The 27,796-nt window shown below is 27.3% G+C and overlaps 1 protein-coding gene across 3 annotated transcripts in view; it reads right to left on the bottom strand.

The window, feature by feature from the left end:
- The window catches only part of LOC107436447 (sex comb on midleg-like protein 4), a 250,459-nt gene that overhangs the window by 61,344 nt on the left and 161,319 nt on the right, over positions 1-27,796 (bottom strand). For all 3 annotated transcript variants that reach the window (XM_071187316.1, XM_021145057.3, XM_043040071.2), the window contains exon 4: positions 19,034-19,481. In XM_071187316.1, coding sequence (XP_071043417.1) covers positions 19,034-19,481 — 448 coding nt within the window. The remainder of the gene's footprint in view (positions 1-19,033; positions 19,482-27,796) is intronic.

Here is a 27,796-nt window from a genome sequence, read left to right as displayed (position 1 = left end):
TCAATCGTCATAATGGCTAAAATTTCAAATGCAAATTTGATAACAACGTATCTAAAAGCTTTAACAAGTCATTATACTTAATTTATGTGCGTATGATGATAAATGTGAAAAAAATAAATGTATAACTATTTATAAAAAAAAAGCATTAACTCACATTACATTAGTCAGTTTAATGAAGTCATGGTTGTTCTCATAAACTGAGTACTACACGGGTTTTAGTATAAATTACACTTTTGACCATTTTTGCAGTACAGTTAGTAATTTTTCATACTCACTAAATATTAACAATACACTCTATTTAGGTGTGACAATATGTAAATCATATTTCAACAAATCAACGTGTTTTAAGAAAACTTAAATAACTCAATCAAATTAATAAAGTTATTTAATACGCAGATTTTTATTTTACAAAAGCATATCCTTGGTTTGCTTATTGTATCTATGTATTTAAATACTATTCATTCTTATTTAAAAATAGTCCGACGCACGTAATGCATTTCTTTAATTAACAATAAAATACACATGGAAAATTATTTGTAAGTTTCTTAAAGTATCCAAATGAAAAGCGTCAGAATGTTTAAGAGCAAACAATAACCAATTATAAAATTAAGGAGAGGTTTTAACCTTCACTATTTAAAAATGATGCGTTGCATATAAAAGAGCTTTACAATTCAAAACTTTAATTTTATAAATGTCCTGATAACAGTTCTGAAATTACCTTTCCAAGGAAAGGAAGATTAAGCTATAAATAATGTTGATCAGTATATATTTAAGGTGGTATGTTTTCCCTCACCTTAAAGTTACAGAAGCAAATAATCCTAGTAAAATATCACAACCTTTGCGAAACGTAGATCATAAAATAGGAAATCTAAGTTATGCTAACACAAGACATTGAATTGTATAGTAACAAAATTACGACTTAATACAGCTTGTTCATCGGCTTGATATGTCTGGTTTAAAGTGGCCTTAGATTATAAAATCCCCCCTCTCTTGCCAAGAACCACATTTATTGCTGATGTATTGGGTTCCCCGCTAGCCTTTTACACCGTAAATTCTCCACGGGCCTACCTAGAAGTTGATTACATGTTCAAAGCACGTTTTGTATGTGATAAAAAAGAGCATGTTGATAAATTTTCAACTCACCACTTGTGTTAGATTGAAAAGAATAATAATATATAAAAATATCTCCCTCCGGTAAATAAGTTTTTCATAATTACTAAATTGTACGGGATGCAATAAAATTAGAGCAAGTGACAGTTCATGACCTGGACGCATTACAGGTATTTCTTGACTATGATGATGGTAGTTGGTGTCATCAACTTTAAGATCTATGAGACGGTTTGTAAAAAGTGAGCAGTGTCGGAAAGAATATTTAAAGGGAAGGTCACATTACATTTTACTGATAAACGATGGTAATGTTTTTCTAAAGAGAACATTTACGTTTTGTAATAGAGGTGTATTTTCTGAAAACAATTTAAATATTTTGGGGATCTTAAATTATGTGTATTCCTTGAAGCGTTATGCCACCATCATGATTTCTAAAGGTGAATGAATTCAGTAACTTTTAGAGGGAATCAGCTGAGAAAGCAAGGTCATGTTTATGGTTCAAAAGATACTGATGAGTGGTACTTAACTCGAAACTTATGACGAGAGCTCTCTGTGTGAACTGGATGTGCGCTTTATGGGTGCACAATTTGCAGGCGATGATATTAGACTACGTTCTAGAATTTAAAAAGGTGCATCTCCACAGGAGTACTTTTTGAATGATGTGCGTAAAAAAATATTTGCCTGTTAAAAATAGATTTGATATTCAGCTACGGAACATAATTATAATTCGTTATTTTTATTCGTACAAAAAATGTTTTTATGCATTCAATAAATGATTTGAATTATTATTATTATTCTTTTTTTAAAATAGCAATTGAAGAGAGTCTTCAAAAATCTAAATGTTTCTACAGTGCAAAAGTCGTAGCGTTAAGCAAAAAGTGTTCTGAAAGTTTAAAGTTGTTTACCTAAATGAGTTATATGTTCATTTGAGAGTTCAAATAATATAAAAATTGTAGAACTCGTTTACTTCTCTCCTCTATTCAAAGGAACTTTAACTAAAAGTAAATTCTTTCAGTAAAATGTTGCAATTACACAAAGAATTAAAATTAAATAAATTTTAACAAGTTCGAATTTATTCAAAAACATTATGCACACATGATTTTTTAGCTTTATCATTAAACCATGTGACTCTTAAAAAATTACATTCGACAAGCGTGCCTGGTTTTATGTAAAATTTAAAGTATTTAAATGTAAAATATAAATTAAAATATAAAGAACTCAAATTAAAAAAATTGAATTCTGCATAATGCAATTATTTACAATGAGATATATAACTCAAAAATTAAATTATTGGAATAATTTTACACTGGTTAGCTAAAACCACCAGTCTAAGTATAGAAACTTTTGATTCTACTGTTGACCAAATAGGTGCCAGCTCCTCTCAAAAATACAAAGCTGTTCCGTAGCAGTTGCTTGGTTTTCAGAGGCTCAAAACTTTAAAAGTTAAAAAAAAAAAGTTCCCAATTTGCGAAATATTCTCTAGTAGGTAAGTTGAAAATATAATGGTATAAATAAGCGATAATAAAGTCATAGATGGTTTTTAAAACAAAAAAGAGCGATGAGATTAAGAATTTTAATTCTTGACGAGATATATTAACAAAAAATAATCTCTGGTATACTTATTTTTGTTAGTTTTGTTCAACACATTTAACAATGTTCTTCTCACAGTTAATTTCATTTTTGAGATTGATGCTTTAGACACTAAAGTTCAAAACATTTATATGTATCAAAAATTTGTTTGATTTTTTTTTCTCTTTTACTTTTTTAATAAATTCGCCATAACTAAGTTAATCAACGACTGATGGAATTACTAAAGGAAAAAAAAAAATATTTGCAACGAAATTTATGACAGAAAAAAATTATGTAATGGAAAATATAATTTCCATTTTTGTTGGAAAAAAAGCGATAAAGCTTTTCGCATAAGAGCAGAAGGAAATAGATGGATTTTGAATAGGTTGCTATCGCAGTGTTCGGGCTCGAACATCATAAATTGAGCCACACCCAAGCGGGCAAACAAATAATTCCAGAGGTTGAAAACTCCTGAGTCTCACTGTTAAATTCCGAAACCCACGATCATGACACATGATATTTAAGAATTTAGAGTTTCTTTTGCTCGCATCTTGAATATCTTTTGTTTGTATTCACTATTATACGATGGCTAGCCTAGAAGGGGCGGACCGAGACCTGAGGGAAAGTAAGGCCATCGAAAAGTTTTATCAAGATGAGATTTTTGAAGAAGTATGCCTCTTTTTTACTTGATTAATAAGTAAGAAACTCTTGGCTATTTCGACCACCTGCGGAACTGGATTTATTCAAACTGAATAATTAGGTGGATAAAAATCAGCTATATGATTGCAAATGTTATCGTGTATGTGTGTGTCCGACTTAACTTCATTTCGCTTTCTCTTCCTTCTTAGTTATGAGTCATTTCCTGTTTTTGATAATTAGACTTTTAGTACTTAACTAAAAAACTTTCCAAAGCAAAATATATATATAAAAAAATAATAAAAAGTACTATATAACTGGGTACTGGTTAAGATAAATGAATGCGGCAAAATCTAATGAATTAAAAAAATATAAATTTAAATCTTATGTAACACTTTCTGAAAAAATGTTTTAGAAATTATCTAATATCCTTTTTTTAAATGCGAAGAGAAATCATTTTAATGATTTTCTTTTATTTTCCTACAAAGCAATATTTAGATATGCACGTCAAGTCATTTTTATCGAAAAATGAAGAAATAGTAAGAAAAAAAAGTTTTGTAGAAAAGAGCAGTAATTTCTCTTAAAGCTGGAAACCGCCCGGCATGAACTATATTTCCGTGTTACACAAATATTGTAGTACTAGCTAAAATGATTTCAGTAAAATTTTTTTAATAAAACGTTGCTTTTCACATTCCTAGCATTTAACTGCAACAGAAACGTAAGTTTTAAAGACACAAAGTAAAAACCGCATTAGTTTAAATAATTATATATTTAGATTCTTGGTATCTGAAAATTATCTATTTCCATTATTAATAAAATGTTTAAGATAAAAAAAATGAGACCAATAATTTTAATTAAAATCCACACAAACAAAGTACATATAAAAGCTCAAACCATTAGATATAACCAGTATGTAACGTCGTTAACATACAAATTACGAGGAGTGAAAAAATTATGAATACCCAATACAAAAAATTCATCTTCAACGCATTGTAGAAGCGAAAAAAAAATTTATATAAGTGCTCGGGGCAAAATAATGAAGCCAGCAAAATGAACTATTGTACCTGACAGATGTATCCTGACGGGAAAAGTGAACGTAGCCGTAATGAATCTATTTTAATTAAAAGGGCCACAACTTTGGGATGCTCATAATAAGATATAAGAAGAGATTGTGGCACGTAGGAGGCAATCCTACCCACTTCTTTTAATCCTTTACACTTCCTAGTTCAAGATGTTATTAAAATCCCAATCGTCTTTTTCATTTGCCGCTAGGTCAGTGCCTAATAAACAAGAAATAAAATAGATGGAATAAATTTGGATTAAAAAATATAAATCTAATCATTCTCTTTAGTATCGCGATTTGAGCGATGCAGTAATTGTATTTTACACCGTGGTTCGGCATATTTTCATTACAAGAGATGTGGTCATTCTTTGGATACTTATGGTCAAATATATGCATCATCCTTCATAAAATTTAATAAGTTTGGTGTATTGATTTCAAACTAATTTATTAATTAGTGGTTTTTGGTTTTAACTGATAAGCTAAGAGCAAAAAGTTTTTTTAAAAAAAGTGAATAAGCACTTATATGAATAAAATTTTGAGGGGCAAAAATAAATAAAAAAAATTTTTTGTTCATAAAGCAAATAGAGTAAAAAAATCTCAAATATTTTAAAATATGAATGACAACTCAAAAATTTGAATGTTTTCAAACATAGCTTATATTTATTAGAAATTTTAAAAACCTATTCTAAGTTCAAGATTAAAATAAAAGTTTATAAATTTTACAAAAATATATGTGGATATTTAATAACACAATATAAAATTTTAGTTTAAGTTTAAAAATTTAATTTTTATAAGATACTTATTGTTTTTTCTAAGATACTAGTTGGTTTTTCAAGAGATGTTAGTATGGAGCTTAATAATTCTGAAAGCAAGTAAAATGGCAGAAAATATTTAAAATACTTTATATTTTGATAAACACCTCAAATTTTTATTTACACAAAATTATGTATTATTTTAGCAGAATATTAAGACTTATTTACTTATTTATTGGGTTTTTATTAAAAAAAAACCATACGAAATTTTATTTTAACGTGTCAGTTAATTTTTATTTTAACAAATTAGTTTTTATTTTATATGCAATAAAATCATGCAATATTCTTGGGATAATCAGCCAATTTTGAAAGTAAAACAAACGGTAAACAAAGAAAAAAAAATAAATCACATCATGAAAAATATTTGCTTGAAAGCTCACAGTAAAATTGTATAAATCGCATCACATATAAAAATTATATTTAATCAACAAAAAATGATTTAAAAGTATAGATTAGTTTTTTAAAATATAAGCTGTAATTATTTTACAACATCGATATAATACCGATTTGGTAGCAAAGTTAAATATTTGTAACGTCTCCCCAACTTCATTATTTAAGTCCATTAACAGCTTTCCGTGACGAAAATAATTTAGAATAGTGCAGAAAATTGTTTCATGAACATAACCAAAATTTTAATAATCATAAATGACGCTAAGTCGTATTCTTATGTACCATGTAAGAAAAAAGTAAAATTATTATTGAAAACTAAAAAAAATAGTTTTCCTATATTTTTTAAGCCATTTACTTTAACTCCGTTGCTATGAAACAAATACTGTAACTTTGTATATTAGTTGCTATGGTGAAAAACTGAACTACATTGTTAGCTTAAGGCACACGTTTTTGTTAAAGTTTACAAAGAATATTATGCCAGTTAATGATAGATCATGAAGTAATTTATGGATATATGGCCAGAAAAATTTCACAAATATATTTAAGAGCTCATTTAAATTGAAATTAAGATAAAAGGTGATTTTATGCCTTTGAAAGAACAAGTTTTACTGCTTAAATATACATTAAGTTGCTTTCGAACTCTATTTAAATACTTTTTAAACAGAAAATATAAATATTTATTATTTTCAGTACAAATTTCTAAACCTTTAAGCATCAAAACATTAAAATCAGCTACTCATAAACTTTTATCCTTTAGAGCGCGCTGAACTAGCATTTCATAGTAATTTGTTTCAATATATTTATATTTCTCTACATATTTATTCTACTAAAAAACTATAAAGTAAATATTAATGAATATTTTTTATATTAAATTCAAACTCTATATGTATTATTATACTTTATTATCCATACTATACTTGAATTATCCTACTTTATTTTTTATTTATATAATTTTATTATATTTACGTATTTTTTCATCAAACTTTTATTGATATCATTCTTCATTTAAAGTTTAATATTACTCTACTTTATTCAAACTTTATTTCAATTATTCATTTTTATTCCTATTGTTCTATTTCATTCAAAAAAATGTATTTATATTATTCCTCTATATTTAGATTCTATTTATGTTATTTCGCTTTATTCAAACTTTAAATTATATTATTCGATTTCATTTAAACATAATTAACATGACTCCATTTCATTCATATTTTAATTATATTATTCATTCATTACCACTTTATTCATACTGTTCTACTTTATTTAAAATTTTTTACATTCATTTACTAAATTTAAACTTAATTTATGCATTTTAAATATGACGATCATTTAAAACTCAATAATTAGCCAAAAAATACATTTATTTAAAGTTACAAAACTTTCCTGTTACATTTTACGACGGTCTTCTGTAAAGGTTATCTTCAAACCAATAAAAAGACAACCAGAAAACCACGCTTCTAAACGGCTGCCATCATACATGTTTTACAATGGTTCGTATAACGAGATACATATATTGTGTTCTTTATCTTTTAAACATTCACTCGCTGTATATTCTCATTGCTTGAATCACTTCGTAACTACATATTTTACCTAATAAATTCCAGAACAATGCTATCACCTATCATCTGCAGAACGGGTTAAAACAAAAGAAAGACTTAAAAAACGAAAAAAAGAAGAAGTTTTCCGAGTTTGTATGTTTAAGAAGAGAATCGAAGAAGATTTCAGTACACACTAGTAATATGACAAGTTTGAAAAGTCAACATTTTTGAAAGATATTAAAATAATCATGTAAATGAGTCATGTAATGAGTCATATTAGAGAAAAGAGCAGCGGTTTATTGGAATAAACTGAATTATAACATAAAACTAGGATATAAGGCAAAGAGAAACAACTTTTTTTTTCAAAATGTATTTATTTATATGACCTGTAAAGCTCTAATTAAATTAATAGCATTTATGTATAGTTATATTCTAATTCTCGTGTTTGTGTAGTTTATGAGGTAATTATGAGAAAGGAATAGCAACGAGTTTAAAATTGGAATCATTTATGAAATAAATCTTCAAGTAATAATTAAATATTTTTACGATCGTTGTTAGCAATAATCTATTTTTTGAGTAACAATAATCTTAAAATTTTGTAGTGTCTTTAATCAGCATAGAGTATCTCTTTTCAATCAGCAATGATCACATACCTCAATATACATCACACACTTGTACTATAACAAGTATGAAAATTTAACGTGATTGAAAAAAAACAAAACAAACTGGAATAAGAAAATGAGTAATGTAAAATAACGAAGAAATTATAAAAAGTGAAAAGAAAAAAAAGTGAAGAATGCAGTCGCGCTAGAGAAAGAAAAAAAAAACAATTATTATTTAAATAAACTGGATTACAGTTCATGTAAAACTAGGATATTAAGCAAAGGAAACAACAATTCTTTATTTCAAGATTTATTTACTTTTATAAAAGTAAAAAAAACTATTTAAATTGACATCAATTATATAGTTATGTTCGTGATTGTGAGGTTTTTAAGGTTATTAGGAATGAATCGCAAGTTGATGGAAATTAACTTGAAGGAAATACTTATGAAATGGAAAATCTGTTTACAATCCATGTTAACAATAATTTTAACTGCATTCCTCTCGTGATTACATGATCTATAAAATAAGCAGTTTTACTTATTACAGAATAAAAATTTATTTTTTCTCTTCTCCTTTTTTCTTAAAAAAAAATTTCTTATATTCTAAACGTAAAAAGTACATTAGTTCATAATTAATATGATGATGTTTTGGCTCCTAAATTATAATCTATTTAAGTAATTTTGTATTTTTTTAAACGTAATACAACGTAATTTTTTTAAACGTAATTTTTTTTCTTTTCTTTTCATGGACATGGAGTAAGGAATTTTTGAAAAAAATGTTGAAATGCTATTAAACGTAATTACTACAGTAAAAAGAATAAAAATAATTTTTCTCTCCAAAAATTGCTGAAAATAATCGAGTTTTGCGTCAGTTTTAAAACATTTTCATAAAGCAAAATTAGAAATTAAGTATAGAAAAGGTTAAATAAAAATGAAAAAAAAAGAGATTAAACATAATTGTTCAGCTGGCAAAGTAATCGCTTTTAGTTTTTATTTAATCTTATTAATTTTACACTTTATTTTTAAATATTTAACTACTTCAGGTAACAATTATTTAAGAAATTGTTAAAATACAAATTATCATTTTTTACTTTTATTTTTAATGCACAATTATTTTCATAAAAATGCGTATTCATTATTTTGATAAGGCAATTAATTGTAATAATAAATTTTTCCTAAGTTGAAAATGCATTAAAAATAATAAATTGAAAAAAATTAATTTTGGGACGCAAGATCAAGGAGCCAGTTATGTTTTGTAATTTCTTTAAACCTAATAACATATGGTATACACACATAAAGCTCTTTGTAGAAGTTGAAAAATGTAACACAAATAGAATTTATCAAAAAAGAAGAGTTAAGTTGATTGTTAGAACTATATACAATATTAATAATATAAAAAATTAAGAACTTATTTTTAGAATATTAATTAAGAATTTAACTGCTTACTCAGCAAATTTTTAATTAATAAAAGTTATCTGTATAATTAAAATATTAGTTGAAAGAATACTAATCTTATTAAACTACTAATGAGCAAAATACTAATTTGCTGCTGTTTATTTGGTTCAGACTATGCTCTTATTTGGAAGCAAAATTTATGATTCTAATCAATATTTAAAAATATCATACTCATAACATTTCAAATGCATTTAAAACTGCAAGAAAAAGACAATGTCCAAACAGATCGGTAATCACATTGAATATGAACAATCATCGATATCTAATTATTTTTGATTATGTATTATCTTAGAGTAATATGTTTAACTAGAGGATTCATTTTCGAAAGCATAAAGTGAACCATTGCATAATTAAAAGTTGTATTATAGACGTGTATAAACTACACTTTCGGAAGTATTATCTAAGTTTATGGTATTTAAATGACTCAAATTATTTCTTTAATGGTAATGAATATTTTTTCACAAATTTTTCTAAATTTTAAATTTTATCTCTGTTAATTCTGATTTAAATCACAAAATTTCCGTTACAATATCATTTCGAAATTTTGATGAATACTTTCAAAAAATTGCTAAGGTAAACACGTTCTATTTATATTCTAAGCTAGTTATCAAACAAACAAACTAAATTGGCCACACTCGCAGCTGAGCAAACGATGAGCAGTAAATCATATTCCCGCTCTCAATTCCGGTTTCTAAGAGACATAAAACGAGGCATTGTAAATATTCATGGCCAATTACGGTATTAGCAAGATCTCTCCACAATGCAATATATTGGTGCCAGTCGATTGCCTAACAGGACTACTGATAGCCTTTTAGCGTCGAAAAGCAAAGAAAAAAGTGTCGAAGAACACTTGGAGAACTTTGACGATGAAGAAGGTCGGATCAAAGGAAACAAAATATTCGTTTTAATCTTAGAAAACTCTAATAAAGCAACGATGTCTTCATTGGTATCTTCATTGCCACTTGATAAAATCAGGGTCATAGGCCAGACGGAACGACCATCTGCACTATAGCGTTTTGTCTCTTCAGAGATCAGCTACCGCCATGGTCATAGGGAGCGATTACAAATTGTGAAGCATTGTCATACATCCTTTCGAGAAAAAAGGGTTCAGGGTCAGGGCTGCCATTAATACTACTTAAGAGCTTTCTTAAAGTTAAGCAATGAATTACTAAGTTAAGAAATTTATAAATTCGATCATTTTGGAATTGAAATGTAGGACAAAAATGAAAAAAACACACAAACCATAGTTTAAGTGTAGTGTCCAGTCAAATCTTTAGTTTTAAAATATACATTACTGCACAGTTTAACTATGCATATTAAGGAATTAACTTAAGCATTAAACTATATATATTACTAAAAAGAACTGTTAGGACTTTAAATCGATATTAAAAATCTTTCAAAAAAACATCAAACACTTCTTAAACATTGCAAACTTGTTCAACTGTTAAAATATTTGAAAATTTGATTTTCATTATATANATATATATATATATATATATGTGTGTATGGGCACTGGATAGAGGTGGACAAAACTCTATCTAACAGTTATAAACAATTCTTAGGTTAAGTTTCATCTAATTCCAACTCCTTCAACTAACTTTGAAACTCACAACAGGTATAAATTTAGCAGATTTACAGTTAAAAAGAGTAATTTCATTTGTTAAAGAAAATTTGAAGACTGCCCTTAAACATTAGATAAAATAACTGTCTATAGATTAATTAAAGTTTCATCAGTTGTAATTGAGAAAAAGGAATTTTCTTTAAAGTGTTTCAACATATTTCGAATGTAAAGTGTACAACATATTTCGAATATAAAGTGAATGCCGACATAGTTTAAATTGGAATCAATACTAGTTTTTTTAATTTCCAACCTTAATTTTTTAAACAGTAATTCTAAACACGATTGCAGTTTCACATTATAAGTTTATAAATATACTAATTCTAACGTCAAAGATGAATAAGTATCTATAAAAAATAACTCTCTCACTTTCCAGAAAAAAAAAGGTTACAATTCATATATATTTCAATTATTTCGCGACGCAAGATATTAGTTGCAAAGATTAACTTAATTTGTAACTGATTTAATACTTTAGGACAATGTATAACACCACATTATAATTTTAATTTTTATGCAAGTTAACGTCCTATACAACGCATTTCTTAAAATAAAGAGCCCGAATAAAAGCAGCAACTTATTTAATTAGGAGAAAAAATTGACCCAAGATGCAAATTAAAACGAGGCAAGAGAGAAGATAAAAGAGCCTTGTTCCAAACTTTTTGTGAAAGGGTCAGTTTTGTGAAATGATAAAAAATCAACTTAATTTTTAGAATTTGTGAAAATAAGATCTTGTTTTTGTGAAAAAACACCAAACCATGTCTTTCAAAAAGTTTTAGTTTTCCAATTATGAATTAAAGACGTCATTGATTGAGTTTTCAAAGTAAAGGTTAAGTTTTTTTTCGGGATATACTTTGTATGCTACCAATAGGCCGAACACGTTTATAAAAGTGAAAGAAATTATTGGAAAACAACAATTAGAATATTCTAATTCATTAGAACAACCAAGCTTGATTTTACAACAAAACGTTTTTATAATTTATTTTTATTTTTTAGGGACAGGTTTCTATTTTAGCATCGTTAATAGATTTTATAAAATCAAAATCAAGAAAAAAGGTCCACATAGTTTTAAAGCAGTTTCAGTGAAAACTGAATTACTATTTATTAACCCCGTAGGAATGTAAACGTTTCAGAATTATTTTAAAAATAAAAACGTGAGCTGAAAAGAGCGAAAAAATTAACGAATAACCCCGAATAACTTCGATCCTTTAATGATCGGATTTTTACGTTTTAAGACTCAATCTTGATGGCCCGAAAGAGTGACTTCAAATATGCTAATTAGTTAGTGAAGATGATACTTCAAATTACGAAATGAGGCACCAAAACGTACTTTATCTAACCTCCTATATATTGGAGGTAAGGAATCATAATCGAGTCTTAAAAAGATATGTTTATTCAGAGAATGTATGTTGTTGTGTCTGATTTTTTAACTTAAAATACCATCTGCACAAATTAATTAGCATATATGATACAACCTCCTCAAACTATTAAGATTGATTCCTAGTATTTGAAAAATCTGATCGTAAGATAAACAGTTAGTCACTGTGATTTGTTCTTTTATTGGCGCATTGCATATTACTAACTTTCGGAAGAAGTGACTTAAGGAAACAGCCATCATTTAAATATTCTCCACTATAAGAACATAAAAATATAATTTCCATGCTGAATATTTTCTCATAGAATATTACATTTCTATAATTAAAATGTTTAGTGTAGGCCTCTATCCTTATTAGAAGAATTTTTTCAAATGAAAAATAAGAAGAAAAGAAAAAAGAAAAAAATTCTCCAATTCAAAATACAAAAAAGAAATACCGTGGGAGTAACTGAAAATTAATATTGACTTCACCTGCTAAATGTTTCAGAATTATTTTAGAACTAAAAACATGTACTAAAAAATCTCCCAATAAAAAATTTCCATAATTTTTCCGATAATTACCAAAGTGCGCGTGGATTGTTTCCGCACGTCATAGCGTGCAAGCACCGCTATCAGGGTCAATGTCATATTTAAGCATAATGACTTTTTGAGGCAAGGCGTTTGATGGTAATTTGATAGCTTTCTGTCGCGCAACAAACATGGCGACCTTTAATGTCGCGGAGTAATTAGCGCGTGTCCCCTCACAATCATAAGGCGTGAAGGCTCGGAGCGACAGGTTGAGGGGCCCTTCAAGAGGACAATACAATAGCCGATCCGAAACGAAAACCTTAATTAGCCATAGAAATAAGCGCGACAAGGAATGATGAAGGGATCCAAGATGAGAAGATAAAAAAAGCCACACTAATAATGAATAGAAATTAGCTCAACAATGAACCACGACCTTTTCATTGGCTCACAACAGTAAATGGTTAATGACTTATACGGTGCAGGATGATTCCTTTATGCCTTTATTTTTCCATCCCTGACCTTAGTTGGTATTCAAAATTTCGATGCATCCCAGCGGATCATTTATGAAATGATACGAGATAAAATTTACTCCCCGAATCCATATGTAACATTTATTTTTGACTTTGAGACATTATAAATTTTTCATGAATTTTAATTTAACTTTAATTAGTTGGACTTAATAATAACGAAATTAAAAAAATATATATTTCCACTAGACATGTTAACATGGTCTGCAAGGACATAGAACCTTGGAACCGCAAGCCCAAGAATAATTTCGCTATATTTTAGGACAGAAACGATACTATATGCTGATCTACTTCAAAAACATGTATCGCTAAGATTATTATAATTTTAGAAGCTACCAGCAAGAAATATTAAGAATGCAATTACGATATTAAAGATTTGAGAGTATTAGAAAAATATAAGTGAGGTTAACAAAGTTGAGGTTAACAATGGCAAAGTTCCATAAGTGAGGCAATTGAATATTGCTTCCAGTTTTCGCGGTATGAAAAGCAAACGTTTGAAAGAAAGTGCAATAGATTAAACTACAATTAGTTTTTTAATAAAAATATATTCAATCTTTTCTTTCTCTGAGATTATGTTCCATTAAAAGTTTTTTTTCAAACGTAGAACTTTTCCCAGCGGATAAATTTTTAAATATACTTTTACTTGCATAAAGATACACTGGATGATCCCGTTTTTAATTAAAAGTTACAAAATTAGAAATGAACAATAAGAATGTAATTAAATATAGACACTTTAGAAAAAGTCAATAAAATAAAGAAAAAGCTATTAAAACAATTAGTTTGACTATACTAGAAAGAACATATGTTGTATACTGTTAGCTAGAAATAGATTAAGCAAGGAAATAAATTAATGTTTACAATTTATTTTCGATAGTTTAATTAAAAAATTAATGCAACTGATATTACCTAAAAATAGCAGATTATAATTGAAAATGCGTTTTCATACATTTTAAGCTAAAACAATTAAATGAATCTGTTTTTATAAAAAATTTTTTATCAAGATTTAAAATTACATTCATATTACATTTTACTTTTATGATGTAACTATGGAATCGCTGAAAATTTTATTTTATATTGTTTCATCTTAAAATATGATACCAGTGTTCATTGATGAAATTATAATTCGCTTCTTTAAGAGAAAAAACTCATTAGCAATATTTCTACTATTAAACTAATATTCATATAGCATTAAATACTATTAAATATACAATTGAATATAGTTGTAAAACTTAGATTTTCTTTTTCATTGGAATTCCATCATAAAATTTTGTCTTTTGCATAGTTTATAAAATTTTACCAGCTAGTTTGACCTAAATTTAATACGCAATTTTTTTTATGAATATGCTTTCCTTTTTGTTACTTTTTGTGAAGTTTATCTTGTAGTCTTTGCTATATATTATAGCATTCAGACTTTATCTGATGGTATGATAATATGAATATTTCTATGAATACGCATAAAATGTTTTAAGACTTGTGGTAAGTATTAAAATTGATTACAAATTATCAATTTTAAGTAAGGAAGTGCTTTACTTTTATGCTTTAGTGTGAGTTTAAACTTAATACGCACGTTAACATCTAATTTAATAAAATAAAGCTAAAAGGTTTTCTAAATTGCAGAAAGGCTTTGTTTGTTCCTATCTCCATATTTAAATGCTGTTTAAACAATGTGAATCTAACAATTATTAATTCCTCGTTGCCACATATGAGCTAAACAAATTAATTTTGATGTTATTGTTAAAAAAATTCAATAACTTATCAACAATATCAAATCGAAACAAATTCGAAACAATAAATATTCACTAAAAAACAACTAAGTCCAGCCAAATCACCAATTCTCAGAAAAGATCATAGAGGAAATGTTTGAGGTAGAGGAGTCATTACTAAAAACATTTTTGGTAAAGGAAATGTAGTCTTTTTTAGGAGAAAACATAAGTTTCGAATGGAAATTTGTGACAAATAACCAAGTTTTCTCCCAATCCGAAAAAAAATAAATATAAATTCAGTGAAAATTAAAATAAAAAAAACCTCGTAATCACTAGAGAGATTTTTTTTTTCAACATGGAGAAAAAAATTCTGAAAATTCCTGTAATGCATGGTAAAAATATTTCTGGTAAAAAAAAACTATAGGGCTGTTAATGAAGCTAAAAGCTATGTATATGGTAACAATTTCCGCTCATATATTAATGGTTTACCCGCAGTTTTGGTTTTCAAAATTTCATCTCTTATTACTACACATTTAGAAAATACAAAACTGAAAAATTAAATAAATCGAATAAATAGTATCATGATCCTTAGTATCAAATTTTACCACGCATACCAAATTTTATAATTTTAACACATATAAAGCACAATTTTACTGTTAATTTTGCCAATATCATAACCTAAAGAGCGTCGATAAAAATAACCGAGCTATTTGGTGTTCTCATAGCTCCAAAAACTTGGAAAATTTTACTATATTCTCGTAGTTTTGACTGTTCGTTCTTTCGCAGTGAACAAAGTGATGGGTGTTATTAATTGTCTACAACTCAAACAGTACTCTTTTAAAATAAATAATGCATTGAATATTAAGTTTAAAGTTCTACATAATTATATTTAAAAAAGAAAAGTTGTTTTTAAGCATAATTTAAACAAAGAAAAGAAAAGATTGCTAAAATAAAATTGAAATTTTTTGTTGAAAAATCGCTCGAACTTTTATTTCTTTTCTTTTCTTTATTATCTTCCTTATTAATTCTTTATTATCTTTCTAATTAAATGCATGAAAATAAAAGAGTAACACTGGTAAAGAAGTAAGGTTTTAACTTAATTATAGTATTCTTAGCTGAAAGTAAACTTCATATAACATTAAAAAATCAGATATATAATTTTATAGGCTATGATGGTGAAGGAAGAAAATTTTGAAAACTTTAATCACTAAAATGTTCAGGTACATTCATTTGTATGAATGTTTAAGATTGTAAGAATGCTATCAATCTCAAATTTTTAAAAAATACTGTTAATTTATTTCTCTTTTATTGCATTTTATATAGTAGAGCTATAGTAATAAAGAAGGTTATTCTAAATGTTTTAGATTTTAGGTAATGAACTCTCATCCTTGGGAGATATTTAACACTGAAATAGAGAAGGTAACAAGAAGTGAACTTCAAAAGTTTAAACAATATTTCTAAAACTTTAATAGCATTTAGTATTTCTCTTTAGTTGTTATATTAATTTGCTAATAAAAAATTAGTCGTTGAGTTAATTGCCGTCATAGATGCCAATATTTAAAAATCAAAATTATCAAAATTTTTGCGTTAACAAATTACGTGGTAAAAAAAAGAATAGAGTATGGAATTTTCTGATTATATATAGGCTATAGCTTTAACATTAAATATAATTAACATTCGTTCCCATTACATGACATTCTTAATAAGTTTTTCTACATCTGCTTACTGTAAAAATTCCCTTCTTTAGAAAATTTCAAAACAGTAATAAATAATGAAATAGGATTCTCTTAATAATGATTAATACAATATCAGTCACAAATGATTAAATAAAATATATTTAGTAAATTGATTAATTATAATTTTTTACTTTGAAAAAGTTTTCAATGTAAAATTTCTGCTATATGGAGTTATCAAGTTATTGAATAAAAATCGGGATATGTGTTTTTTTTTTCTTTTTTGAGGGTTAAATGGAAAAATGAATATTAAAAAATTAATAAATCTTTTAAAAAAACAAGAAGATTTGGTACCTGTGAGTATTGCTTTTTATTGCAACGGCCTAAGTTTTGTTGTAAAGCAAGATTTGAATCATATTTAGGGCTTTGTTTATACTGCATTTCACCCAAGATATGTCAAAAAATAACAGAGGTAACATGAAAATATAGAAGCCTTTCAAAAATGTCCCAATACTTTTTATTCGCGTCATCTTTTTGGAACCATTGTTAAACTTCTTTCAAAAAATTTAGTACGCATATGCTATTGCTCTGTTATTTACAGAAAGAAACAGAAAGCTAAAACGTAACAAAATTATAAGAGAAAATACTTTTAGAGTTTTGTAATTTTATCTGGGAAAAAAAATTTCCTCTGATATTTTATTAATGAATTGTATTTATTATTAAACTTCTTCCTATAATTAAATAAGCTTTTGTAAAACAGGGCATTTAGAACTCAGTCGCAATGATACCAATGTGATGAATGAGAAATGTAACGGTTTTGTTTTCAATTTACATTGTAATGATTAATATAATAATTATAGAAAAATTATGTTAGAAACAATTACCCGGTGAAACTCTACAAATGCTGCTTTTATGTAAAATAATTTTCACGAAAATCAAAAATAGTTGAAAATTGTCTTTGATGAAAGTTTATCAAAGCTCTTTAAAAAAGTATTTCTTGAATTTTTTTTTCAGAATGAGTTATACATAACTATAAAAGTTTGCATGGAATAAATAAATTAATAATGGACTTTTCATGACTGATTCTGACTGTTTCTGCATATCGTAGAGAAAAAATAAGAAATAGATAAGTTAAAAGAAAGAGAATAGTTATCAAAGTCCTAAGCGTATTACTTAAAATTATCTTAATTAGATTTTTTTTAAACTTGTCAATTTTCATAAATAAATAGCTCAAAGACATGAGAATAAGGCTTCTAACCATTAAATAGCAATTAAGGAAAGACAAATTTGATATATTTTCACTAAAAGATCACCAGTTGGCTCATTTAGTGAGGGTGCAATTTTATGTACAATTAGGATTCTTAAAGTATATTGTAAACGTAGTTCAAAAGGGACTAGACAACCACTTAAAGATAAACAATTAAAACAAAACTATATAAAACAAATTTTTTGAAGATCTTTGACTAAATATATACTTCTAAACACGTGCATAAAAGAATGCAAAAAAAAATAAATAAAAAATAAATAAATATAATGCAAAGATAGAAAAAGCACATATAAAGACTTAATATTTTCAGTATGGCACTGATTGACTAAATATTTATTTTAAATGACTTGTCATTTCATAAATAATTTTTTTTTCTGATTAAATATATAAAATAGTGGCAAAAGCTAATAAAAGACAAATATTCCATTGAGAAATCAAATCTCCACCTTTTTATAAGATAATAGAACTTTTTTATCTAATAGACCACCCTTTTATAACATGATGAAAAATGGGACTTAAATTTTAAAATTATCTCTCACACCCGTAGCTAGATATTTACAGTCCCCAAACAAAGCAATTCACGGGTTCTTGGAAAAGGAATGACTTAAATTAAATTTTCATCTAATTTTTTCAAAATTGATCATAAAATGAAATAATTTTTTCCAATATTATTTTAATTTTATTCTTAAATTTTAGATTTATCATTTACATTTTATTAATCATACATCAAAATTAGTAGAAAATAGAATTTTGATTTTAAAAATCCCCGTTTATAATCATGTAAAGTGTTTAAATATATTTGATGTTCCAAGTTCTAATTTAATTATTATGATAGCTACTACGTTTATAAGACTGAGGGGTTAATGAATCTATCTATATTATTGAAAAATAAAACAAAGTTTTTGAATAGTAAATACTTAAAACAAATGATATTGAAAAAAAAAATCGCAATTTTTATAATTTAAAAGAAAAGGTATCACTGGCACGAGGCCTATTAGATTTCTATCAATATTGGGCCCAGAGCAAATGTCCCGGTTAACACCACTCTTATGAAGGATTTGTGCTAATATTGGAATAATAATAAAAACCAAACTTCTTTGAAATTGATAATTGAATTTTGTTATTCTCTTTTTTTTTACTTAATACTATTTCAGAATGGAAAATAAACTTAGAGAGTAATTAAGAAATTCTTACCTGTCTTGCGTATTGTTCTGATTATATTTGGCGGCAAGAGACCGCATGAAGTCACTGTAGTTTCTTGTCATCATTTCCATCTGTTTGATGGCCGGATTGCCTGTAGCAGGTGAAAACCTCTCAAGTCCGGGAGGGGGTGAGAATGGGGCAGTAGAGCTAACCCGAAGTCCGGCAAGTCCAAAACCAGGAACCAAAAGAGATGGGAAAGCACGAGCTGGACTTGGTGAGTGCGGTGAAATGGACGGTGAGGAAGATGACTCCGGCTCGGGAGTGCCCCGGTCAGTCTTCGGTGTAGCGTTGTTGTTGTGTCCGGCGTTGGACGAGGCTGCTGCTAGAGCTGCGTCCGTCGGCATGTCGCAGTGACTCCAAGAGGGTGACTGAGGACCCCTGGGTGTGGCTGCACCACCTTCAGGTCGAGATCTGATGTCACCAACAATAATGTCTTTTTCTGATGAAATCACATAAACAATAAAATAAATTAAAACCAGTTGTTTATCTCATTTTCTTAAATAAAAATTTCTGAAAATCAAAATCTAAGGGTACCGCTCCCACAGTGAAACTTATCCACCTGTGCTACTAAGGTCAAGGTCTTAATCACGACGTGCTTTCGAACATGGAATAGTAGAAACAGATGTTTGATCGCGAATGAATGCTTCACTCAACCCACACTTACTCTTGGCCACTACTGTGAGGGTTGCATTTTGAGCGCCGCGGGTTGTCGCCAAATTCGCGCCAAATTAATGATCATCCCTTCACAGGTGATACAGAAACCTGCTATTGATTTCTTAGACGCCTAACAAAATGTGAGGAGCAGAAGTGAAAGGAAGAATCATTCTTCACCGCAAGGATGCCTTTTCTTTGAGGATTAAAAGAGAGGGGGAAAAGATTTGCGTGTATCCCTGTATTTTTTCTTTCCTGCATCAATTTGTAGACAATTTTTTTTACATCTGTGTTTTAAAGACATGCTCGCTTTTATATCGTTAGGAATTGCCTGCAAGATTTTATTGAAATGTTTTTTTTTATTTTTATTTTTTATCTTACTTTAAATTTTCAGCATGTTAGTTTCGCAAAGTTTAGGCATATTTTTTTAAATGTAATCTGCTAGTTCATATTTCGTGTAATAAAATGAAATGAAAAAATTATTTTTAATAGGTTTTTTAATAATTAAACTTTGAAAAATCTTTTTTCATCAGCATTATTTTATTACCTACGTCAAGCACTGAAAATTCCTATTTTATATTACATTAAGCCACAAAAGTTGTTTTTGGCTACAAAGTTTAAAATTAATTTATTTTAGTTTTCTTTAAATTTTTAGCACATTACATTTACCAAATTTTGGCATTCTGTTTCATATAATATTTATATACTATTTCATATTTTCTATAACTTTATTACGCTTTACTTTATTAAAGTTAATATGTCAACCGTAAAAAATATTTTAAATTCGCTTTTATAAAACGGTTGCTGAAAGATGTAAAATTTTTTTGATTATTTTTAAACTTGTGACTTACAAAATTGATATATACTTGAAATTATTATATGAAATTTTTCTATAACTGTATTTAGCATACAGTATATACACTGCAGTATATTAGTATTGGGTCTACTAAATTTTGAATTAAAAAAAACTTTTTAACTTAAAAATAAGTGCAGCATGAAGCTTTTTAACTTTAAATTAAATACAAAGCTGACATTTAAAAAATTCCACAGTGTTTTACGAAATCTACATTTAATCGTTCTAGAAAATAATTAACAGTTGCGTTAAATATTGGTAATATGAAGTATGATTACGCATGGTTTGCAAAATATGTTTCATCATCATCATAAAAAAAATGTGATATTTGTATAAAGCCTATGATATAGATATTACAACAGCATATTTGTGTAGACTCTACGAGAGTTTTCCAAATTTAGAATAGAGTCTACAGTATAGTTTTATACAATATACTAGAGTTAACTGAAATTATAAAATGAATTAAGTGGGGAGCTCCAAAAAATTCACAAAATTTGTGTTTATAAAAGCTTTTGTTTGGAAAATTACCAACACTTGTTTGAAAAATTGGTAATTTGAAAGAATCTAAAATTGAAGAATTTTTCGCCAATGAATAGTGACCCATGTTGGCTTTACATTTCCGCATAGCTTTTGACTACAGTTGGGTAGAGAAGGCTTCAGGCGTTTCTTTAATTACCGAATCACGCTCTTTTATCCTCATCTTCAGATCCTGCTACAGCATCTTTCAATCGGACTGTGGGGAGGCGTGGTCATTCTTCGATTGGGTGTAGTCTACTAAAGGGTTTTGAGACGACCTTAACCTTTAGATGCCTCCTATACTCTTCACCATTAAACTTAAAGAAAAAAATATTCCCCCATAAAAAGAAAAACAAAGTATGATAAAAAAGAAGCTAGGAAAATCCCAGTCGTCCAGTAATTGCTGCAGAGTGCTCAATTGATGAATTGTGTTCCCTTCTTTTTGTGTTTATAAAATGAATCAAAGTGCAATGAATGAAGATTTTATTCTGAAAATATCGTATAGCTATAGTGAAAATATGCGATAATATTCAATACTGACGAAATTATAACAGTAATTTATTTATTTGTTTATATTTGTTTTTAATATGATATAAAGCAAAAAAGAGAAATATTTATGGTCTAAATATATTTCATTGACTTTTCTCTGTTTTAACTCAATTTTAGTATTTGGTGGATCCCGTCGAATCACCAGAAATAAGGCTTTAATTTAATAGGGCATTGATTTAATAGATTTTTTACAGACTCTATTTTATATTCAAATGGAAAATGAGTGCAAAGGAAAACAGTCATTAACTTTAGATTGTTTTTAAAACAAAATTTTTCTTGATAAACCTTATTCATCATGTTACCGATGTAACAGTAATTTTTTTTTAAAATCTCGTTAATAGCCATGAATTTACGATATAAACATTTCTCATTTGTTTCTAAATTACAGTTATTCTTTGAACATAGAAAATATTTAAAAATTATTAATAAAATCTAGAGTAGTTCCTTGCAAATGTCACTGCAAGCTTGAAGTTAGATAGGAATAAAATTATCATAATTTCCATAATTATTTTAACTAGTAGTTTATTTATCATATAAATATATACGTATATTTGTTGGAACAGAGTTTTACGCATGATTCAACAGAATCAATGAAACTTCTAATTTATTCATTATAATTAATATGTTGGAGGGCGGGTAGGTCCTTATTCACGTCGCACTAGAGCAGCACAATGGACTATTGGTGACGGTTTGGGAAACATCCCAGAGGATGAACCTAAGACATGCCAGCACAATTTTGATCCTTTGTAGAGGGGATGGCTCCTCTACTTTGGTAGCCCGACGACCTGTACGTGAAGTCGAGTACTTTACGGTAGAACAGTTTAACGAGCACCGATACCACGCATCCTCGGTCCCTACGTAGGCTAGTCAAAGTGGTCACCTACCCGCTTACTTACAGCAGCTAGTGATGCTTGACTTCGGTGTTTTACTGGGAACCTTGTCTTTATGATCAGTTTACTGCGGGACTGATTAATATGCGCCGTTAATTCCACCTACAGTAAATCATTTATCAAGAAACTTATGTAAAATTACAAAAAAACGGAAAAAATATGCAAAATTAACGAAAAGTTTCCGTAAAGGTGCAGAAAATATTTACAGGAGACACCGTGGTTTTTCTGAAAGAAAATACATTTTTTCTTCAAAAATGTAATTGCTTCCAATTTACTCATTATAATTAGCATGAATGGGCAGTGGTTAATATAACTGTAGAAACTGCTTGGATGCTAATTTACAGCTAATCCTTTATCAGAAATCTTATGTAAATTTATGGAAAAACGGAAAAAATATGCAAAATTAACTGGAAATTTCTGTAAAAATACAGAAAATATTTAAAAGAGACTGAGTGATTTTTCAGAAATTAAGTAAGAAGAATTAATTACTTTCCGGCTCTGAAACTACCGTGAACAAACCGAGGAGCTGAACAATTACTTCGCGATTGAAGAAATCTTTTATGAAATATTGTTATTTAACAGTAATAAATTACGCTAGTGCTTTATAAAGAAATAAAGTCAAATAAAAGAATCAATATCAAATGTGATTACTTCATGCTGCATTTATTTTTCTTGTTTCTAAATATTTCAAACCCATTTGTAAGACTTAACATAAAATACTACATTAACAGGTAGTGTGATTTTTACAAAGTTTAAATGCTGATTTTATTTATATTTATAATATTTTTTATAGTTATAATAATTTTTTAAGAGTTAATTTTCATTACATTGCAATTTTAATTGATCGTTTTTATAAATTATTTATTGAATATATACTATTTTAAATAATTATATGTTCGATTTTACTTATTTATTTTTTTTGTTTTTATTAATCAATATTTTTCTTACCATTATTATTTGCTTAAAATTTTTTTTTGTTCATTTAGTAAATTCATAACTTATTCATGGAATTTTGTAGTGAGATAGTTGCAAAAATCCACAAAACAATTAAAAGAGTATTTTTAAAATAATTTATATTCAACCTACATCTGTTTGTTATTGATGTTACTTAACAATACTTTGGAATGCTTGAATTTGAGACAAATAATGCAATAAAATAAATAAATGCATGAAAAATGAGAAAAGAAGGAAAGATCACAGAATAAACTCGCTCGCAAACCCATGGGACATGAGATTTCTTACCGACGAAATTACGTGAAACAAATTCTTACAAAACGTCGTAAAGCATAATCTCGCGAGAAATTTTACAGACACAAAATATTAATAATTATTTTGAAAAATGCATTCAATAAATTAAAAGAATTCGACCTAAAGGTGATTTATTTGGTGGTAACTATAGTACCAAGAAATTAACGACCAACTATATCAGGCATATTTTGAAAGAAATGAAAATAATTTGTGTAACAATTGCCTCGATAAGTATGTAATCTATTTATTTGAAATCAAGTCACATATCATGCTCTTTATCTTAAAAATGCCGCTTTTAACTAAGATTAAGATGAAAAGCGTTTTGTACTCATAAAAGCAAACTTTTAAAGGATAATGTTCGGTTTTGTCTAAAGCCGCACAGCGGGTTGAAAATAACCAGACTATAAATTGTTCACGCAATGTCCAGTGTATCTGAACAATTAAGTTCAGCACAGAAAAAAAATGAAGATATATAGAAGCAAAGGCCACAGGTTATTAGTTTTTGTATTTTATTTTAAAATTTTAAGAGCAAAAAGAAGTCTCTAGAATTCTAAATAGTCAGATAAACGAAAAGGACTGTTCAACTAAAGCTTGCGACAGTGAGTATTTTATTTTGCTGTCGGATTAGAATGTAGGCACTAAACATACTTTTTACACGCGCTTGTAAGAAATATGCTAGTAGGAGCAAGCAATTTAAATTCTTTTACATACTTTTTCAAACGCAAGTTGAATGATAATTTAAAGAAAACTTTTAAGGCAAACATTATGTACGATAATGAATAAAATTTAACATATTTTGAATAATAGCAACATTTATTATGATTCATCTTTTGAGGTGTTTTAATTTTTATTTTCCATTGGATGAATTGCTCCTACGACAGAAATAATATCCTTTCTTCTAGGATAGTGTGTTTTCAGTTACCGCACAGTATGTTAGTCAAATTTACCTTTATTTCATATCAACATATTATTTTTTTAAAAATTACTATTATTTTATTTTATAATACTGTTTCATATTTTACTTCCTTCGCCAATTATATTCATTCGATAACGGCTTTAAAAAAGTAAGAAAATATTATATTAATAATATCAGTTTTATAAATAAGATAAATCCTTCGTGATAAAATTAAGATTGATTAAAGACAAAGTTTGATTAAAGACAAAGATTGATTAAAGACAAAGTCGCAAATAGTAAAATTTATTCAAATCTTTATGAGGTACACGTTTATCAATAAGATAAATTCATCAGTACATCATTTAATGGTGCTGAAGAAGGTGTACCTTGTGACATCGAAACTAATATAAATAAATTTTACTATTTGTGATATTAAACATTATTTTATACAAAATATCTAAAGAGAGTTTTTCTTAAAAGGTTATTATTTCGTTAATAAGAAAACAAATTATATTTTGTTAGCTTATCGTTATAAACAAATTAAATTTGTGATAAAATAATTAGAGAGTTCGTTTCATTTTTTGCCTCATCGCTAATATAAGTTCAATTATACTTCGAAATTTATACAAAATTTTCGGCGACTATATCTATTCATATTTCATATTTAATTCTATAATGCAATATTCATTTTATAATAATGATAAGCAATTTCAAACAAAATACAAGTAAATACTTAGGAAAAGTATATCAAAAATGTAAAAAAAATTGTTTTGAGTTTATTTTGAGCAAAAAAGTTTTCGTACAAAATAAGATGAGCAATGAATCACAATCACAATCACATTGTCAAAATAAAATACTCCGTTTAAAAAAGAGAAAAAAATTTTTCTTCAAAATGATGTTTTAGCATGAATTTTATTTTAAAGTACAAAATGTTTCAACTTGAATCAATGTGATTATAACGACGATACGAGTATTGAAAAATTTTGTCAAATTTGATCCTTTTACGAGCTCGGGCATATGATAAATCTACATTTTACTATAATATAAATAAATATAAATATAATTTCTTTTATTTTTATCTCAATTAAGATTGCTGTTGGAAATCAGCATGATCCCTCAAATTATTCGGAAAAAAAATGACCTGAAAAAAACAATTTTATAACTTCTTAAAATATATTTGCCAGTTTGTAATCCCCAATAATACGGGAAGTGAATTCAAATATAAACAAAACTCGCACTTATAAACGAATGATTTGCAAGATCAAAAACGACTGTAAATTAAAGAGAAAGAAATGGGTTCTGGATTCGAAAAGGCAATAAAACAAGGCAACGCAAATACATCACCTTATATCTTCTTACATAGCGCAAGCTTTTCTCACTTCCAAAGATTCAAAGCGCATTTAAAATATTCAAAACAAATTTGAAGCTGTAACGCATAAGGCATGAACTTTTCCTAGCAGTAAATAACATCGAATAAGACTATAAACTACAGTGCAAACAATGCTTATAGATCAAAGATCATCAGCCATTACAGTCTATCTGAAGGTGGTATAATCGCACTGAGAGACTCGGTTATTTGATATATTGTTGTTAAAATGCCACACTTCTTATCGCTACAGTAAATTAGAATAAAATTCGAAGTAAAAGAAACAGTCGTCACTATTATTTTAATATCAAATGGAAGAGATATAAGACTTGCCACTGTAGTTCCTTGTACGTTTGATGTTTGTTTAGAGATTTTTTATATACCATTCAAGAGGTAGGAAGTAATGTAAAGGTAAAAGGTTAGTGTGAAAAATGACTGAGAAATCTTAAATGACATATTAAGTAAGAAACTAATGAAAATGCTAGATTTATAGCTTAATATCAAAACTAAACAAAAGAGATTTGAAAAATAAATAATTCAAGAATGTTCTACGCTTGCTCGAAAGTAATATAAATGAACTTATTAAGATTATTCAGAATACGGTTTTTAAATGTTAATATTTTTTTCGCTAATTAAAATCTTGATAAATATTAATTTAAAATAGCCATTCCCTAATTATTTTGACCCTTTAACAATGCAATTTTTATTGTTTTTGTTAATATTTAAAATGGGTAATATATTTTTTTTAAATATTGTTTCAAATCAATGAAATATATATAAATCCAAATGAACAAGTATGGGATTATTTCTGCTGAGTATTAATTGTTTTTAAGTTGTAATAGTTAACCATTTGTGGATTTGTATTTTCAAAAAGTTTTATGAATTTAGCGTCAAATAGTTATCCTTGATGACTATAAGAAATAATGGTTAGCAATTAGGAAAAAAAATATTTTCCGTTTGTTAATTTATTTACAATAAGGTAATGAATTATATCACTTAATGAATGACAATAATATAATTTATTTGACAAAATGTTTTAATTTAAGGGTTTAGAGTAATGCCATTCTATTGAAGCCATTCTATTGAATTGTTCATAAGTGTTTTTGATGAAAAACACTACGACTATTGTAAATTCAATAAGATGTCAATGAGATAGATTAAATGAATTTATTTATGAATAAATATTTCTGTTATGATACATTTAAATCTTATCCCTAAATGCTCAACAATTATCACCTATTTTACGCAGAATTCAACAAATGAAACTTGATAGTACTCTTTTATCTTTAAGAATTTTTATTTTGTAGCGATTAAGGTAAAAGAATTATGATGAGGGTAACGTTGTCAACTACCCGAGCAAAATTGGGCAAAAACTAATAAGAAAACCCGGAGAATATTTAATAATTTACAGCACTAACTTCTAACAAAAACTTCGTTGATCCGCATTTTTCTTATTAATGTACTTAAATACATTTCAGAAACGTTAGTGTTTGTATTTTGCGAGTGGTTATTCCTCATTTTGAAAAAAGTTGTCATTATTTTAAGGTTCAAAATTGATGACACTGTTTTTGTTTTTTTCCGTTTGCAAATATCCAAAAATGTCAATATTTATGGCAAGAGTAGTTTAATATAATACTAATGTTATTAATATTAATAAGAATTTTAAAGATACATTTATAAACAAAAAATCTTTTTATTTCTAATGACATTGTCTGCTACGCAGTTTCTGATAGAAGTATAAGTGAAATGATTTATTCTCAAAAATATTTCTTTCATACATTTTTAT

The sequence above is a fragment of the Parasteatoda tepidariorum genome, chromosome X1, assembly GCF_043381705.1.
Source record: "Parasteatoda tepidariorum isolate YZ-2023 chromosome X1, CAS_Ptep_4.0, whole genome shotgun sequence".
In the NCBI taxonomy this organism is placed as follows: Eukaryota; Metazoa; Arthropoda; class Arachnida; order Araneae; family Theridiidae; genus Parasteatoda; species Parasteatoda tepidariorum.
The sequence above is the reverse complement of the archived record's forward strand: the minus strand, read 5'-3'. Positions and strand labels throughout refer to the sequence as shown.